This window comes from Amblyomma americanum, chromosome 1 (assembly GCF_052857255.1).
Source record: "Amblyomma americanum isolate KBUSLIRL-KWMA chromosome 1, ASM5285725v1, whole genome shotgun sequence".
NCBI classification, from domain to species: Eukaryota; Metazoa; Arthropoda; class Arachnida; order Ixodida; family Ixodidae; genus Amblyomma; species Amblyomma americanum.
The window spans coordinates 128,882,662-128,901,273 of record NC_135497.1 but is presented as its reverse complement, the minus strand read 5'-3'; the positions used below and the strand labels follow the sequence as shown (position 1 = coordinate 128,901,273).

The 18,612-nt window shown below is 42.1% G+C and overlaps 1 protein-coding gene across 1 annotated transcript in view; it reads right to left on the bottom strand.

Annotated features, from left to right (window-relative positions):
• Window positions 1-228: 228 nt before the first annotated feature.
• LOC144113664 (uncharacterized) overlaps window positions 229-18,612 on the bottom strand; it is a 28,530-nt gene continuing 10,146 nt past the window's right edge. Inside the window, exons 6-9 of the mRNA XM_077646874.1 lie at window positions 12,396-12,520; window positions 4,035-4,144; window positions 1,257-1,325; window positions 229-1,124 (exon numbers count right to left, since the gene is read on the bottom strand). Coding sequence (XP_077503000.1) covers window positions 938-1,124; window positions 1,257-1,325; window positions 4,035-4,144; window positions 12,396-12,520 — 491 coding nt within the window. The 3' untranslated portion in view covers window positions 229-937. The remainder of the gene's footprint in view (window positions 1,125-1,256; window positions 1,326-4,034; window positions 4,145-12,395; window positions 12,521-18,612) is intronic.

Here is an 18,612-nt window from a genome sequence, read left to right as displayed (position 1 = left end):
CGGGATCGGACATCCTCACATAGCACCTCCAGTCTTTGAATTAACCAGGCTGGTGCAGGCTGCCGCTTCGAATTATCAGGTCAGATTTACATTGGAAATTATGGGACCACAGAAATTTTTTTAAGTATCCTGGATTTCGAATTGTCCGAGTCTATCAATAAAATCTTACTGTAATAATATTGTGTTTATGTAAAACACAAAAGAAATCCACAACACCTCTTGGACTGCTTGTGATTTTCCATAAAGCAAGCCCACTTTATTGCCACGGTTAGTCACACAACCTACTCTTGTCATCAAAGTGCCTGCATTCCTCAAGCACTCCCCTCAATCTCTGGTGACACTCACATTGTCCTTGAAGTATTCATGTTTCAGATTCACTAATCTCCACTGTTTCTTAGTTACAGTGGACCAAGGTATGATTACATACAGCATTGCACCTCTTTATCGTACAGACTTTTTCATACTTTACCGTCTCAACCGCCAGCTCGTTAAGGCTTAAACTGCGCACAGAACTTGGGTATTACGGTACTTTTTGTCTCGTAGTAAGTTTGTCAACAGTACTTCCCTGGTTCAGCTGTGCATGATGCAAATCTGTAATTGTCTGCCTCGAAATTGACGAACCAAAAACCGCAACTCTGGGTTTTCGCCGAAGGGTGTTACTGGCCCTTCGCGGCAATCCGGTGCTGGCGGCTTTCAGTTCATTGATCTCTGCACAGACGATTACAGAGTTGAATCATTCGCGGCTGAATCAAGTAAGTATCATTTTAAAACTTGCTACGAGAAAAAAAGTTACCACATTATGCAAGCTCTGTGCTCAGTTTTACCACAAACGAGCCAGCAGCTGAGGCGAAAAAATTTTTTGAAGTCTTCACGATAAAGATGCACAATACTGTATATACATTAAGGTATGATTACATTACAAAAACAGAGTTAGGAACTAATCACTGTCCGACGAAGCAGTATCCAAAGCAAACTTAAGGCCCCTGTTGTCTCTGATGGCAATTTTGTACGAAGTAATCTTGTCTTCAAGTTCTGGTGACCAGATGCGTTCGAATTCCTGAAGCCTTGATTCCTTTTGCTGCACTGTTGCTCTCTTTTGTTCAACTTCACATAGAAGCCGTTTTCTGGAATAATACGGTACAAGCTTACCACTTACATGCAGATTAAGTGCACAAATATGCAGCTCTGGTATGAGCGGCTACATCCAGGTGCTCCAAAGAGCAATTTGTGTGATAAATTACTTTTTAGGTACTCACTCTGCCTCTTTGAAGAGGTGATTCACGTTATGTTGAATGCATAATTCCACTTCTTCTTCAATGCCATCACTGAAAATATCACACAAAAGCATCAGCAGCATGGAGATATAAAGAACAAGCCCCCATACAGTGCTCTTGAAAAGAAAGACTCCTTTTGAACTGTCATTCCGGAATGTCATGCTTTCAAGTTGAGTCACTTAGTACAACTTGTGAAAAATGCATTACATCAAGTAAGCCTTCAGTTTACAATTTGTTTAAAGGTACGAGTACATAATTTATCATGACATTTGTCATCAAGCACTTGCCACCTAAACAGATGTGTCTATACACGCTACCTTCCTTGATGCTTTTCTTTACTGCCAAGTTGGCTAGAAAGTGACCAATATTTTGAACTTTTAGTTCACACTAGCAATTACGGGAAAGTGTGGAAGCATATTTGGATCTTATCTATCTACACGACTGTATCAGCTACTGAGCTTTCAACCAGGCCATAGTAGAGGGGGGGGGGGGGGGGGGGGGGGGGGGGGGGGGGGGGGCAGGCCTAATCTTACAACGGCACAAACTCTTAACAGTGGACAAGGTGTTTTAGCACTGCAGAGTACTCTTTTGCTTCCATTGCATCTGCATGTATGTGCTTCTGTTATGATCAATTTTATAGAGAGCGACCTGATAATTCTAGCATCTCCTATGGCAGCGCTTGTCCCCAGAAATATCAAGTGACTGCTCGGTAGGGACAGCCGGTCCTGGTAGATGGCACTGCAACTTGAAACCCCAACTCCAAGGCTTCCACACAGCACAAAAGTGAGGATAATATTCTAGAAGGTGCCTGAAGCAAGGATCCTGTTGAAAGCAGCACTAGTGTTAGACTATTTTGTATTAAAGCCAGGATTTGTATGTGGACCTCATTGGTTTCTTTACTGGGAAAAGACCAGTGCGCAAAAGACGACAAAAAGATGCAGCACTGTGGCTATGTCTCCTCATCTTCGTTGCTCTGTTGCTTTTTCCACTATGCACAAACAACTAACCTTAAGTGTTACACTTTGTGTCTTTAAGGTTTTACTGAGGAACAGCTTAACACTACCTCCAAAAAATTTTGAGCACAGGCAAGGGCAGTCTGCCAAAGTAAACATGTGTCTACTGACAAAGAACTTTTTTTGTCCTTATTACACATTGATATTTGAATCGAACTTTAATACTTAATAAAGCGAATTAAGCTATGGGCAGCCATAGTTGCAACTCTGTTCCATGGACCCTCTGCTGTTTTTTTTTTTATTTCACATTCCATCTTCTCTCACACACTTCAAAATCTGTTTGGCAGTCTTTTGCATTTCATGTGTAGGTCTATCATGAGTGGTGCCTTGGCATTTGACGTCAATATGCATTCTAACAAATGCACTTTGGTGCCAGCACACTTGTGGAAGTTTAAAATGGTGTGTCTGGTAATTTATTTTAGCATGCAAGTTAGCGTTAAAAAAATGAAACAAATCCATGCCAGATAGGCTGTTGATAAGCAAGTTTTAATACAGATACTGCCTTCAAGACAAAGTGTTTTACAGTAGGTATATGCTGGGTACTTGAGATAAATTGATGCTGCACAACAAACTGCTCTGATCTCTGTAGCATGAGGACTTGTGTGTAGACTTCTTCCTTCAAATTAAAGCTACAAACTTCACTCCAATCACCCGAAATCCTAAAATTTTCTATGGTTCTGTAAAGTGCTCTAAGTGCACAGAAAAACTTACGGCTGGCGACTCGGTAGGTACTTTTCAACCTAAACAAAGTTTCAGTATTTTAACACATTAGTTTATTATACCTCCTAACTATTTATGCTCTTTCTGCTTGCCTAGAGGTGGTATTGAACCACCATTTCCACACAAGTCACAGCAATTCCTGCCACTGTGCAGGTGCTCGATGTGCAGAGTGGAACGTGGCCGTACAAAACTACGCAACAGACAACACAGTTTGATAAGGTCGAGAGCTCAGTCATCATTTCGCAGCACACTGACCTCAGCACAATGCATTAACGTGTGAAGTGTGCGCCCACAGCTTACCGCAATCGAATAAGCACTGGTAAACACAGGCACGAAGGTATGCTAGCAGACAGCATCACTAAAGTATGGGGCAAACTGAACTAATCCAGCACGCTGGCGCAGTTGTTGATAAACGGCTCACTCTCCATAAAGCTGGTTGTGGTTTGCACATACCAGATTCTTCCAGAAAATGCTCAGGTGAACTGTTATCGGACTGTTTAGTAGCCTTGTTTACAGTGAATGCCAGGCATTTTGATAATCATTTGTTAAGGAACAAGCTTTCCGCAATCACAGTCTCAGTTGCATCACATAACTGAGAAAAACAAAACAAAAATAAAGCACAGCTCTTTACATGCTACAGAATGTGCATTTACTAATAGTTTACTAGTACCTCCCAGTTACGATAATGATAATGTAGTAATACTGGTATGGTGAGTATGGTCAATTCCAGCCATTCCTATCGACTCTCAATAACTTGCACCACTCTCTCATTGAATAAGCATGCTGCTACTCCTACCCTATGCAGATTGCACTGCGTGAAATAAATTCAGCATAATTCCAACACAGTACCAATGCCTTGATGATTTTATGAAGATAGTTCATGTGTGAGCAAGCCAGAAAGTAGAAGGTAGCTCTGGCCACAAACAGCCCATTTTACATCTTGTGCTCATCCATGCAAAGATATTTTTGCAAATGCACAAAAAGGCAGCTTAGCCAGCTGCTGAACATAATTTTTCAGGTGACTTACTTGGCAAGGAAGTAGTTCTCATAGACCTCTTCGCATATTTTAAGAAGGTCATGCTCCTTTTCATCCAACACCGGCATTGACGAGACCAAGGTTAGATACTGTTCGTATGCCTAGAAAAGATATAACATGTGAGTAGAGACAAAGTTAAGGTTGTACAGCTCCCATTACACATGAGAGCAAAAAGAGCCCACGATTGGGGCAAAAGATGGGAATATTACTGCATACATTGTGTAAAAAAATTCCAACATGTTCAAGTCTTGGCATTTATTGTGGCTTATGGCTTATGGGATATGAAGGACGCTGTAGCGGAGGGCTCCGGATAATTTTGACCACCTGGGGTTCTTTAATGTGCATTGACATTGCACAGTACATGGGCCTCTAGCATTTCACCTCCACCGAAAAGCAACCGCCGCCAGCGAGATCAAAGCCGCGTCTTTCAGGTCGGCAGCTGAGCACCATAACCACGGAGCCAGCACGGCGGCTTGGCTTTAAATGATTCCTAGTTTTTTACACTTCAGGCAACTCTAGTATCCAGAATTCCACAATAAAATCATATTTGCACCTCGCATCCCTCACGTAACAAAGCTACTTTTTGAATCCCCTGCAACTCTTTGCAAAGTGCTAACTATAGAAAGCCTCAACAGTAAAAAATTCAATCTATTCATGTCATTGCTTTGCTCAGTATGTTAATGTCTCAATGAAAAGGCATGCTATTAGCCCATACTCTGTTTATAAATAGCAGTCAACGCCGCCAAAGTTAGCGCGCCCATTTGCGCAGGCACAGTCAGTGCCCAAAACGTAATTCGCCCTACAACCAAAGTAAGCACAGGCATACTTTGTTGCAACAAACCTTAAGTCCCGTGACTGGCACCTCCTGGGTTTCATTTTCTTGCCACATTTTCGTCCTGCGACTAACCGAGACTTAGACTTCAAGAAGTAAGAATAACATGTGGCTGCATGATATGCACCAGGCAAGGCGAATCGCTCTTACTCATTCCTGCCTAATCTTTGTCGAAAAAGTGGTCCACACCCAGTGAAAATTCTGGCCAGAGGACCCAAACACTGACTGTTTCACAGCTTCGACTGTGATTTTCAATGCTACCACTTCGTTTTATACCGCTCTTTGTTGTAGAGAAACATTCACAGAGGTTTCAAGAAGAATGAGAAGTGGCAGAGTAATATGGTATCGAGGGCACACTACTTCTGCAGCCTTTGTAACATTGCCTGCCATGTATGAAACAGAGTATAGGCTATTCAAAGGGCAGTAGATGTAGGCTCTGCTTAGTGCAAACTGCAACCCAAGAAAACCTTGCACGCTTGAGCAGAGAACAATGAGCGTTGATTCTTTGCTATCTGCTCATGACCATCTATACGAATTCATTTACTTCTGCCAAATCAGAAGACACAGTTAAACTACAGCAGGTATAAAGGATGCAGAATGGAATGGCAGAGGGTATATAGACTAAAGTAGCATGGAACACAGCAGGGAGGGAAATGTTATTTTTGTATGTCCCTGCTTGTGCTCACACGTGCTGCTCCCATAACCTCCAATCAATCATCATGGGTATAAAGATGCAAGAGCCGGGCTGGCCTAGAGGCAGCCAACACAGAGCATCGAGACATTGAAAAAGGCATTGTACAAGAGGGTGTGGAAGGAGCTCCTGCCAGGCGCTACATGAATTTTCTTTGCACCTAATAAAGATGCTATCATAAGTTATTGATAAACACCTGTTCACTTCCAAATTTGTTTAAAGTGTCTGCCCTGTGTCAAAGTGCACTTCGCGCATAAATAAAGTCCGTTAAAGCCAAGGCATTTTACAAAACATATTGCTTATTACAAAGCATTCTTGTCGCCTTGGTGGCTCCAGATGTCGAATGCCTTGGGCACACAAAAATATGCGCGATTTATTCTTCAATTCTGGCGGGTAACACATGCATTATCATTGCAATTTGTGACTTGCATTTCTTGATATACTTTTCAATATTAGCAAAAGGGGCACATGATGCATCATGGCACATGTCTTACTTGGCTACTGATCAGGCATCACACTACTGTTGCACAAGTTACTTAGAATTAGCAGCTTCTACTAAAAAGCAGTTTCATAATATTATGAGGTATAGGAAAGTTTGAGGCAGCAAGACCACCAAAATGAAGGCTTCATGGATCACACACACTTAAGCAAGATATCCCATCTCTTAAATGATGGCGCAAAATAAAGGATGGGCAAACAGAACTCACTGCTTCTTCGATTGTAAACCTACAAGGTTTTAAATTTACAGCACGTTTCCACACCAGCACAGGTAACTAAATGACTGGTGTAAACTGTAACAAGTGTCATTAAACCCCAATCAATCAGCATGCATGACTAATCACACAAACGTCAAACGCTAGAATTTGGGTATTCCATACAAGGAAATGCACTCCGGCGCACAAATAAATTTCAATACCTAGGGGTGACTATCGTGTCGAACCTTAAATGGAGGCCACACGTCATGTCCATTGTTGGTAAAACTAATAAGAGGTGAGGCTACTTCAGGGGAACACTAAAGTTTGCCTCAAGTGAAACAACACTAACTGCATATAAAATGTTGGTACACCCATTGCTGAAGTACGCATGCGAGATGTGGAACCCGAAAAGCAAAGTGTTAGTGCAGGAATTGGAGCATGTTCAGAGACACACATTACGTTCCATATTTTCCCGCTTCAGGAGGAAAGATTCAGCAGTTCCTTTGTACAGCACAGCCAATTTATCACGCCTTTCTGTTAGGCGCAAGCATAAACCTCTGTCTTTTTGATAACATTATGAATGAAACTGTTGGCATTGATAAACAAAGTTACATAAAGGAGCGCACATCTGTCATAACTCGTAATAAACACAGTCAACGTGTCAAAGAATTCAATGCTGCCAAAGATTGCTTCAAATATTCCTTCTTTCCGCTGACCGCGCACAACTGGAATAGCTACCTGCTGACGTGGTGCCTCTGGTATCTCGTGATGAGTTTTCGTCTCAGCTATATGATGATTTGTGTAACACATAGCAAGCATATTTAGTTATCGGCTTGTTTGTATCAGTTTGTCTTGGTATTTTTGCCAGTATGCATGGACTGACTCCACTCCTACATTAGTCCTTGAAAGTACTGATACTGGTTTAGTTTATGAGGGCTTAACGTCTCAAAGCGACTCTGGCTATGAGGGACGCCGTAGTGAAGGGCTCTAGAAATTTCAACCACCTGGGGTTCTTTAACGTGCACTGACATCGCACAGTACACCAGCCTCTAGAATTTCGCCTCCATCGAAATTTGACCGCCGCGGCCGGGATCGAACCCGCGTCTTTCGGGCCAGCAGACGAGCGCCATAACCACTCAGCCACCGCGGCGGCCGTACTGGTACTATGTAATTAATTAACAAATAAATAAACTAAAAGCTTCTATCTTCAAAATGGTTTGGTTTATGGGGTTTAACGCCCCGAAGCGACTCAGGCAGAGTTGCACGTAATGTGTTACAAGTAATTGATTACCTGTAATAGGTTACATTTCATTGTAATTTTGCAAATAATCAATTACTTTTTCATACAATAATGTTCAGCTGAATTCAATTACTTTTTCTGCAAATGATTACTTATAACCAATTACTTATTTTCTAAAAACAAACTTGTAACCAACGGTAAAGCTTTGAGAACCTCAACCTGACAGCAAACACTGATGCTAGCAGGGATGTTTCCTTCGTGACAGAGCGAGAACGAACAGGCTGCGGTGAACCATCGCACGCGATCAAGTCCGGACCACAACCGTGTCACGGCCATCTTCTACAGCAGTTCTCTACCTGAGAAATATCAAGTGACCGCAATGTAGGGACCCCCGTCCTGTCGGATGGCACTGCAACTTGCCTCCCACTACGCCGAACTTGGCGGCTTCCACACAGAGCACGGAGGCAAGGATATCGCTCAAGAAGGCGCATAAAGCAAGGATTCTGTTAAAACCAGCACTACTGCTAGAGTGTTTTGTATTATCAGAAGGAAAAGTATGTGGACTACTTGGGCTTCTATCTTGGGAAAAATAGCAGCGAAGCAAAGACGAGGAAGAAAAGACGCAGAAACAGTGCTGTGCACATGTCTCTTCATCCTTGCCTTTCTTGCAGTTTTATTTTAATGTGTTTGCACTCAAGCCCACATTCGCGGAAAAGCAATCTGCCCTTATGGTCTTCCTAGCAGGAGGTCCACCTGCCATAGTGGGCAAATGGCATGATAAACCATGATAAAAATGCAGAACCAAGATAAACAATGGAAAACCATGATAAACAATGCAAAATATTGGTTAGAACGCTAGCGCCTAACTGCGCAAATCGACAGCCATTTTTTTTTTCCCAGTACTTACAACTAACGTGACAGAAGTTGGATACTCAGTGCCTTTAAAGTTCTATTCCAGAAGCACCTGACAAGGCAACCAAGAAATTAAGAGGACGAAAACAGCCGTCCGCCAAACAAGCATATGTCTACCGAGTGAACTTGCCCTGCGATATAGAGTTGTAAGGAGGAAAAATTTTATTCTGCTTCCGCGGTGCACCTACTTTTTTTGTTGCTAGTACCCATAGATATGTGGAAGAAACGTCAATGGTAGTATTTTGACAATACTTTTTAAAACTTATAAGGCGCTGGTTACTCATGATCATACTTCCATGCCATGGAATGAGGCAACATTCTTAGATTTTGCCACTGAGTGTTGGCTGGCCTAAAGACCCTTTTCCCAAGCATTTCACTCCAGCAGAGTCAAGCGCCATGCCGGGAAAAACCTTGTACCCATTTGAAAGCTGGTGAGCGCCCAGAGGCACTGGCAACCGGAACTTGCACCTTCCAAATGCCAAGCGAATTCTCTGACCACTAGGCTACTGCTTCGTCACTCCAATGACCCAGGTATCCACTATGTTCTTCAAAAAATGGGTACAAGCAAGGTCCGGCCTGGTGCTCAGCTTTCCTTGGTGCAAGGCTTGGGAAAGTAGCCTGTACCTTCAAGTCCTGCCACTGTGAGCGACCCTCATGCCTCATGGAAGCTTATTGAACTGCTGTCTGCTTCTCAAGATATCCTATTAAGCCACTGGTTGGGCACGAAAGTCAGTAGAAATTTGTCAAAAAAGTTTGCATTAATATGGACATTCGGCTTACACAGCAGAACTCAGCAGCAAAAATTCGCATTCTATGCAACTATTTTAAGAACACTGCAAGCTTGTTCCCAAGTTTGGAGCACTCTGAACACAGCATTAAAGCAAGTGAAGCACGCACCCACAACCTATTACAGTCACCCAAACCCAGGTAAACAAAGGCTAGAAGGGATATTAGCAGGCACCATCACGGTGGCATGGGGTACCCTGTAGCGTCAATGGCAGTTAAACAAACTGAAAAACAAGTAAAAAGAATAAACACTGCATGCTAGCCTAACTCCTCATGGGCAGTTCGCTCTCTGTTATGGTAGAAGCTACCGGGCACGCCAGCCCCAGCGACCAGCATGTGTGCGCAATTACGAGCCGGTGCGTAAGTTGTTCATTAGTTATAATACCACCCCTCCCTCCGGTACATGCATTGAGAGAGCGTTCGGTGTAATAGCTGATCTCTTTACGAGGAAATGTGGGAAAATTAGCGATGACAACTTCAGAAGACTCCTCTTGAAAAGTAACAATGTGTAGCAAAATATCAAGCAATTGAGCCGCAGTAGTTCACTGTAGTCTTAGTAAATTTTTGTTATAGCAATGAAAGTTGGAAGGCAAATACTGCAATAGTATTCAATTATGCTTCTTTAACTTTAATTGTTCAGTTACTTTTCTGGGGCTGTAATTTACCACTATAATCAGTTACATTTCAGATCCAGTAATTGTATTCGGCTACTTATTTATTTTCTGTAACATGTACAAGACTGGACTCAGGCTATGAAGGATGCCGCAGTGGAGAGCTCCAGATAATTTCGACCACCTGGGGTTCTTTAATGTGCACTGACATTGCATAGTACACGTACCTCCACCATTCTGTATCCATCAAAATGGTTCTACCGTTGCTGGGATCGAACCTGCATCTTTCGGGTCAGCAGCCAAGCACCATAACCACTGAACCACTCCGGTAGCTGTTTCTACAAAGTGATCATGCATTACTCCATTATGAATTGTGAAGTGAAAGTTATTGTTTCTTGTTTCCATATTATTTGCTTTTTTTTAAATTTCACCAAGTCTGTATTGCAGCACCTTAGTGTGCAGTACAGACCCGGTTAAATTTTTAAAAATCCAGGTACTGCTTCATGGTCCCTTTGATAAAAACTGGCACTGCACCACAGAGCTTTTTTTTTTTCAGCTTTCCCACCTTTTGGAAGACAGTGCATTTAACACCCCTCTTGCCACACCCATCTTTGTTGACTACACAGCTCACGTATACAACAGAGTGACTATTGCGTATTAGTCTTTACTCAGGGCTGCAGGTACAACGTACACACGGATACAAACTGCCAATTATTAAGAAAAACTTAAGCCTTTTATAGCTATACTTCGAATTCATGACAATAGGAATTCTGTTTTGCACAAATAATTGCAGATTTAAAGACCAGCTCGGAGGGCTCCATTCTTGATGAAATCTGCGCAGACAGTAATGCTCTTACTTAGACGCAGGTGCACAGTGGCATCTGCAGCAATGAAAAAACTGTTCAGCCATTTCAAGTTAGTTTTTTGTGCATTGCCACAATGTCAGTGTGATGTTTTTTTTTTTTTTAACAGACTATGCTCATTCACTACATTTGTCCTTTTCTATTTTTTCAAAGTCCACATTCAGATTGTCATTGGCTTTTGTCAGCGTCCTCCTTTACTCTAGAGCTCCTGCTACAACACACATGCAGCAATTCAGCACATTGAAGACCAGGATCCTTTTCCACACTGGGCAGTCGTCACCATCTCGTTTTCTGGCAAAACATGCATGCTCAGCCAATTTGACTGGCAACAGCTTTTAGTATGCACTATCTGTTGGAAGAAATGCCATTATTCCCCAGCACAATAAGCTCTAATTATTTTCTAATAAAGACAAAGGATGGGCCAGAAGCCTACAGTATTAAATTTGCAGCAAAGCAGAAAACAATGTGGCATCACTAAAAAATTAATACTTTGGGCACTTGCTAACATATAAAGCAATCCTCAAAAGCAAAAAAAAAAATAACTGCGATATAAGTGCTCCTTCAATATTAGTTATCATTTCGGCTATTGAGACACGCTATATTGAGTGTGTTAGCGAATTAAAACAACAAATCAGAAATTTGTATCAAATTTTTCATGCCTCACGCGACCTTCAATGAACCTTGCCATCATAGCCATCATTTGGCTATTGAAACCAAAACGAAAACAGCATAAGAGACGAAATTCAATTATAAATTACGATGCGGTCGCAGGTGGATACTACATCGTTATCCAAGTATATTATGGTTGGTTACAGATCAAGAATGAAGCAGCGACTGTCCCTCAAAAGGGGGCCTCCAGCTAATGGGGTCAATTGGTTCTTGTGGTTTCGTGCTTAATCCCCTTGTATCTAGCAGCGTGAAATTGCAGGTGGCAGGTGACTGGGGATTAACTACGGAACCACGAAGTCATGATGTTCGCCACATCATTCTCGAGTTGTATCCAGCTATAATGCCTAGTGCATCATTACAAACACGAAAACGCACAACCAAAAATTTGGTATCTGTACACCTGTAAGGGAGTGCGATACAGTTAAAGGGAAATTTACATTACGTGGTTCATGAATACCTCATGCAAATTCTCAAAAGGACAGCCGCATGCATTGGGCCCAAGTGTAGTTACTTCAAAACAGGAGCACTATACACACTTCCTTCATACGCGAAATAGAGAACACACTTCCTTTTGAGAATCTTTGAGAGCAATCAATTTGTTTTTTCTTCACAACATACGTCATAACTAGAGACAAATTTAGGTCTGGCGGCATGAACTAAAATTTCACAGCAGCAATTTCATACACACTCTTGACGTGCACGCATCCAGAAGATCACAACTTGAAGCATTTAGACAAACAAAAAATGCTAGTTTTGAGAAGTTATAACTGATTTACATTTTACGTTCATGGAGCATTATAACAAGAACACGACACATGGGCAGTCCACTTATGTGGCATAGAAGCCATAAAAATGCCTATGTGATTATGTTTTGGTGCACATTAAAGAACCCCACGGGCCAAATTAATTTGGAGCTCTCCACAAAGGTTCTACTCTTAGTGATCTGCCTTTGCTTTCACTGCCCTACTCAATTACTGTAAATGCAGAGTGCAGAATGCCCTTTTACACATGTAAGCACACACACATGCACACAATGAAAAATGAGACACATACTTTCTTGAATTCAGACGCACAGTCAGCATATTCAAGAACCAGGTTGAAAACTGATCTCTTTTTGATATCACGGTCTGTGCATTTTGACAGAACTGACTCTTGTAAACTTGAACACTTGAAATCACCTTGAAAAATAGAAAAAAAAAATACATCCTTAAGATTTGTGAGTCAATATATCTCGTGTAATTGCACTTGAAAACTGCCTTACAGCCCTGCATTATGGCTCAGTCGGTAGGGTTCTTGGCTGCTGAGCCCGAGGATGCGAGTTCAATCCCAGCTGTGGTGGGCACATTTCCGAAACGGAAGGTACCCGTGTACTATGCGATTTCAGTGCATGTTCAAGAATCCCAGGTGATCGAAACTACTCCGGAGCCCTCCACTATGGCGTCCGTCATACCCCATGTCGCTCTGGGATGTTAAACCCAATATACAATACAATACAATATCATACAATGCGAGACTGCTTCACAAATTCCTTGTTGATTATCATGATTTTCAAGAATTTGAATGTTGGCCACTTACAATGCGCTTCAGCCAAATAAAAGTTTTTGGAATCTGGGCCTTGGCTGCGCCCAAAATTATTTTGCCCAGGAGCTCTAATTAGCCCCATTTAAAAACACCATACACTACTTCCGCAGCTTGCAAGACAGCTGATGGTGGCCAAAATATTGCCATAGGTCATTCTCCTTCTTCAACTGTCCAGGCTAACAGTGTTAGTGTTAGCAAATAAAACTTGAATTTTAAGAAAACTTACAGAGTTCTCCCTATTATAATACCCATTTCTATGCTGCAGAAAAAAGGCAAAAATGTTGCTACAAAGCCTACCTGACAGGATACAACACAGGGTTGAATTTGTAGGCTAACAAAACAGTAAGGAACACTGAAGATTCCTCAGCCAAAAAGAAATGCTAGCAGTCTCTATTAATAAGTTACAATAAAACAGATGAAAGGTTGAAGAAAGCATCAAATTAACGCCTAAGAAAGAAGAATGAAGTATCATTGATGGATGACTGCAATACAAAAGTACAGAAGAATGTAGGCAGACAGGCAAGTGGAAAATGTGGCACAGGCTCTAGGAATAGCATGAGTAGAATCTGTGGGAAAAAGTAATGTAGGAAGCGTGTTTGTATCCTTCCACAAATGTAAAGAGAGCAAGTGGGTATAAAAAAGCCCTAACACAGAGGCCAAAAATAACTAGTACTCATACTGTGTGCCAGTCCCGGCATCGTGCAGAATATGAAGGTGTTAGCCAAAGGGAGCTGTAGTGACCACAGTATCACAAGTCTAGAATGCGCCTAGCTTAAAAAGAGAACAAAGAAGATTTGCCCAGAGAAACAAGTCTGCCAGACATCAATGAAATTAATTTGCATCAGTTGATTGGCTTATTGGGGTTTTATGTCCCAAAGCAACCCAGGCTATGAGGGAGAATTTGCAGCAGTTCAGGCTTTTGCTTGATATTCTACTTTAACCAAGGAGAATGAGCACATTGTAGAGGCCGTGCATGAAAACCTTGCCAATAATTACACTGCATCCGGGTAGGAGAAAGGGCAGCCAGCAAGAACATTAACAAACTATCCCAGGAAGACAGGGACCCTAGTTAGAAATGGTATGTGGTACGTGGAGATAAAATGTCCTGAAGCGATACATAGGCCATGAGGGATGTTCTAGTGGAGGGCTTTGAATTAATTCAGACCACTTTGGGTTCTTTAACGTGCACCAATATCACACAGCACATGGGCATTTTTGTATTTCAGTTCCATTGAGATACAGCCACCACAACCAAGATCAAAATTGCAACTTGGGCAGCTGAATGACAAAGCCACTGAGCCGCCATTGCAGGTCTTAGCAATAAATTCCACAAGGCCCCCAGGAGCAAGAAGCAACTATAAAATAACTGGCAAACATGATCAATAAGGTGAAGGCAAGCAACATCGTGAAGTGTAGCATGGGGATAACAAAAGATGCAAAAGAGCATAAAAACTATGAGACAAGCAAGGTGCAAACTAGGCAAAGGTAGAAACCAGGAGCACATGGTAAATAGCAAAGATGGAGATATCATTAGCAATTTGGATCAGGTAGTTGAAGTAGCAGAGGAATTCTGCACTGGCTGCACTGGATGTAATCACAGTGCACCCAGGTAGGAGGCAGGGCAGCAGAATAAAATCGACATTACTCCAGACCCCTTAAGGACAGAAGTGCAACCGGAAAGCTTGCAACACTCCAATTCTGATGGACTCATACAACAGGCATGGAAGAATGCTAAAAAAATCCAAAAGAGGTACTTGTTAGCTTGCTGTCTGTCGTGACCAAGGCATTTAATAAAGTAAATGCCATTAGAATCATGGAAGAATTAAACTGCAGGCAACCCAGGGAGGAGGCAAGCTTTAAAAAGAGTGTATTCAACAACAGATTACAATCATGGCATTAATCAAATTACAGAAATTTTTAAAACATTGTCATCAGCCTGAATACGCACATTGTAGGACAAAGGCCTCTCCTATATCTCTCCAATTAACCCTGTACTGTGCCAGCTGCAGCCACATCATCCTCGTAAACTCTTAATCTCATCCACCAACCTAACTTTTTGCCGCCCCCTACTACACTCTCCTTCTCTTGGTGTTTAGTGTAGAGAAGAGGCTATGCATGAAAACCTTGCCAGTATAATTACATTGCATCCAGGTACGACGAGAAAGGGCCGCTAGCAAGAACACTAACAAATTATCCCAGGAAGACAGGGACCCTTGTAAGAAATTATATGTGGAGATAAAACATCTTGAAGTGACACATAGGCTATGAGGATGATGGCTGTTAACAACCATCAGTTATCCTGCCTTCACATTACACGCCCTGCCCAAGCCCATTTCTTTTTGATTTCTGCTAGGATGCCAATAACATGCATTAGTTCCCTCACACACTCTGTCCTCTTCCTGCCTCCTAATGTTACACCTATCATTTTCCTTTACATAGCTCGCTGCGTTGTCCACAACACCAGCCCCCCCGAAAATTGGTATTGCGTGCAGTTTACCCAGCTCGCTCGTGCTGGTGGTCGCTTTCCCAGACGAACAGCTGCAACAGCAAACTGTCGGGAACCACTGGCATGTGTCCAAGTCTGAAACTAGCGAGCCGCTTGCTGTTCAGTTTGCCGCTCGTCAGCCGAGCCGCATGCGAGAACGCCGTTTTATTACCCTTTATGTCCATTCCCCCCACCCCCCCCACCCCCCACCCCACTGCTGGCTTTGCAATTCTATAAAATTTTTGGCCAGCAAGGGGTGCGAGTTGGGGGGGGGGGTCAATGTATAGGCAGCAACATACGGCATATATTGCACGTTATGACCTTTGTAGACCTTTTAGGACATGTTCGTGAAATCTGCGCCTAATTTGAATGCCCCCTTTTTGGAGCCTTAGTTTAAAAAAAAGTGCACATATTACCCGAGTAAATACAGTATATCACCGAATAACTCTTAAAACTGCATTTTTGGCGCGTAGTGCTGTGAGTATGCTCAGTACATCAATGTAGATTGTGCTGTCCTTGATGCTCTTGCTTATTTTTTTCTCCATAGCAACCACGACAGCGTGACACTCAGCTGTAAATTTTGACGTACACTGTGGAAGTCACTGCTTTTTTTCCAGTTCCCTGCACTACTGTGCTTCCAACATAAACTAGGTTTTTGAACCATCAAGTCTATCAAACTAAGTGTAGCTGTCATATTTTTGTTTTAGTGCAGGATATTATTGTATGATATGTTTTGGTGGGGTTGGTTGCTTATTGAATTGAGTAATGAGTGAAAGTGCTAACTGTAGGAAAACTACACCAAACAGGAGGTTTGTCAAGACTTTGCACAAAATCAGGCAATGTGTGCAGCATATCCCTACAAACCACAATAACAGCGGCCTTGCTGCTCAGGGTTTATTGGCGAATATTATACTGGAAGGACAAGCTGTAATGATTGGACGGAAAAGGTGTTTTGTTCGGTATCTTACTCTACGAGTGTATACACTGTGTGGTAGTATCTTCTAGTGAAGGCTCATTTGCTTCCACATAAAGGCTGGCAACAGGGTATGCTCTGTACACACCACATGAAATGCGCAGACTTAGATTATGTACTGGGTCTGTTTGCTTAAGTATAAAGGCCTTGCTCAGCCATTTTTTCAATCTGATATTCATAACACAATAAAAAAATTTTGTAAGGCAACTCGTAAGGACTGTGTGCCAGCAACTACAAGGAAAAGCTAGTGGCTTGCCAGTTTTCAGGAATGGTAAGCTTTTTTCCAATCCTCGGGTATTTTTCCTAGTTTCCATATTTTGTTAAAAAATTTCAAAAGTGCCTCTACAGCGGGCTCAGAGAGCTGGCCAGCATTTCATAACGTATTTCGTCTGACCCTGCTGCAGTTTGCTTACAACAGACAATACTCTGTGAATTTCTTAATGATGGACCATATGGTAATAATTCATTATTATATGGTTCATTACTATTATCATTTGTTGACAGCTTTTGCCTTTCGGCCGTGTTTTTGTGCCTTCGGAATGAATGATACTGTGTAACATGAACTAGAAACTCTGGAAAAATGTTCACCTAATATGTCTGCCTATTAATCTCTACTTGTTTGCACACCAGGGCCTGTCAAAGTTGAGATTGTGAAGTGGGAGTAGTTGCGTTAAGTTTATGAACCTGCTCCCACATTTTTTTCGATGTGATTGAACTCTTTATGGATGCTACATAACTTAGCCAAGATGTTTTTTCAGCAATGCGATGTATATATAGAGCCCTTCGTTTTTGAGTAGAACCCGATTTTGCCCGATTCTTGCACCCCGAACACATCTCTTAAAGGGGCTCTGAAAGGGGCTCTAATAAAGCTGACATATGACTGTGATGTCAAAGGACGCTGCTTTACAAATATACTCCAGCAAGAATCATTTTATTTCCTTTGTAAAGCTAAGTTATCTGTAGTCAAAATTTGAATTTCTTTGTCTTCGTGCCTTTCCTTCACCTCACCACTTTCTGCTTGCTGAAAGGTCTGCGCTCCTCCGCTGGCCCCACCGCCAGGGGCAGAGCTTCCTGACCCGCCGAAGCTATGCCACTTATTGGCCGCGGCTATGGTAGCAGCGTGACGTCAGAAAGAATCTAACCAACAGGCATCTCTGAACTCGTATACACAGAAGCTGTGCAATGGAGGAGGGTGCGAACATACAAAATTCACCGGAAAGGCCTGGCAACTTTTGCGTGTGACTGTGGGTTCTCTGCTGCACGTAAAATCATATTATTTGGCTCAGGTGTTCATGACAACATAATGCTGTGACTGAGCAAGTTGATGTGCTCTCCTTGGAAGGTGTTTCAGAGCCCCTTTAAAAATCGGATTGAACCGGAATTCTTTCTGAAAACGAGCCTTCTAGACGGTGTTGGTTTTCCAGTTCACAAAGCTGGACACCGAAAGAAAAATTTCCGGTTGACTAGTTTGTATTCCAAAGAGGTGTCTCCGGTTAACTGGGGATCTTGAACCTCTTTTAACGCTTGTTTTCATGAGGCAGATAAATTCATGGATAACTCCGTAAAGGGCAATTTAGAAGCAAAAGGCCAAAACATGGCTACAGACCAGATGGCTTATAGGAGTCACTGTATTAAGCGCTATCCATGATGATGACACCCTGATCCAAGGACCTTGCACATTTAAAATGGCTCCACTGATGTTGAATGCTTTCGTACTATACAAATAGAAGCAGGTCGGTATTCCTCAGATGCAGCCGTGCTTCGCAGCAGATTGCCAACATACTTGAAGAAATATTTTTAATAGATTTGGAAAAAAAATCTTAATTGTTGAACAACTTTTCAGTGGAACCAACAATTTTCATGTTTATGAAAGAATGAGCAAAAAATAAGGCAAGTCTAGCAGAAAGACGCCCTGTAACTTACCTGGAAAAACCCAAAATACAAGAATTTTTTTGAATAACTGGATTTGTACCAAATTTGAGCTCAAAAAATATCGCCAGATTTTTACCCCCTGAATTTCGAAAAAAATAAAACATGAAAACGAAGGGCTTTATGTATTTAGCACGCTCTAGCTCTCATTTTTTTTAGTTTGTTGGCTATAGATGTAAAGAAACACACCCCAGGCTTTTTTTTTTTCTTTCTTTTTGCTTCCTGGCATTCTCGCATCCACCACGCTTTGTGGCTCTGTCCTACCACTCCTGAGGGCTGAGGAATAGCTAGGCATGTGGCAG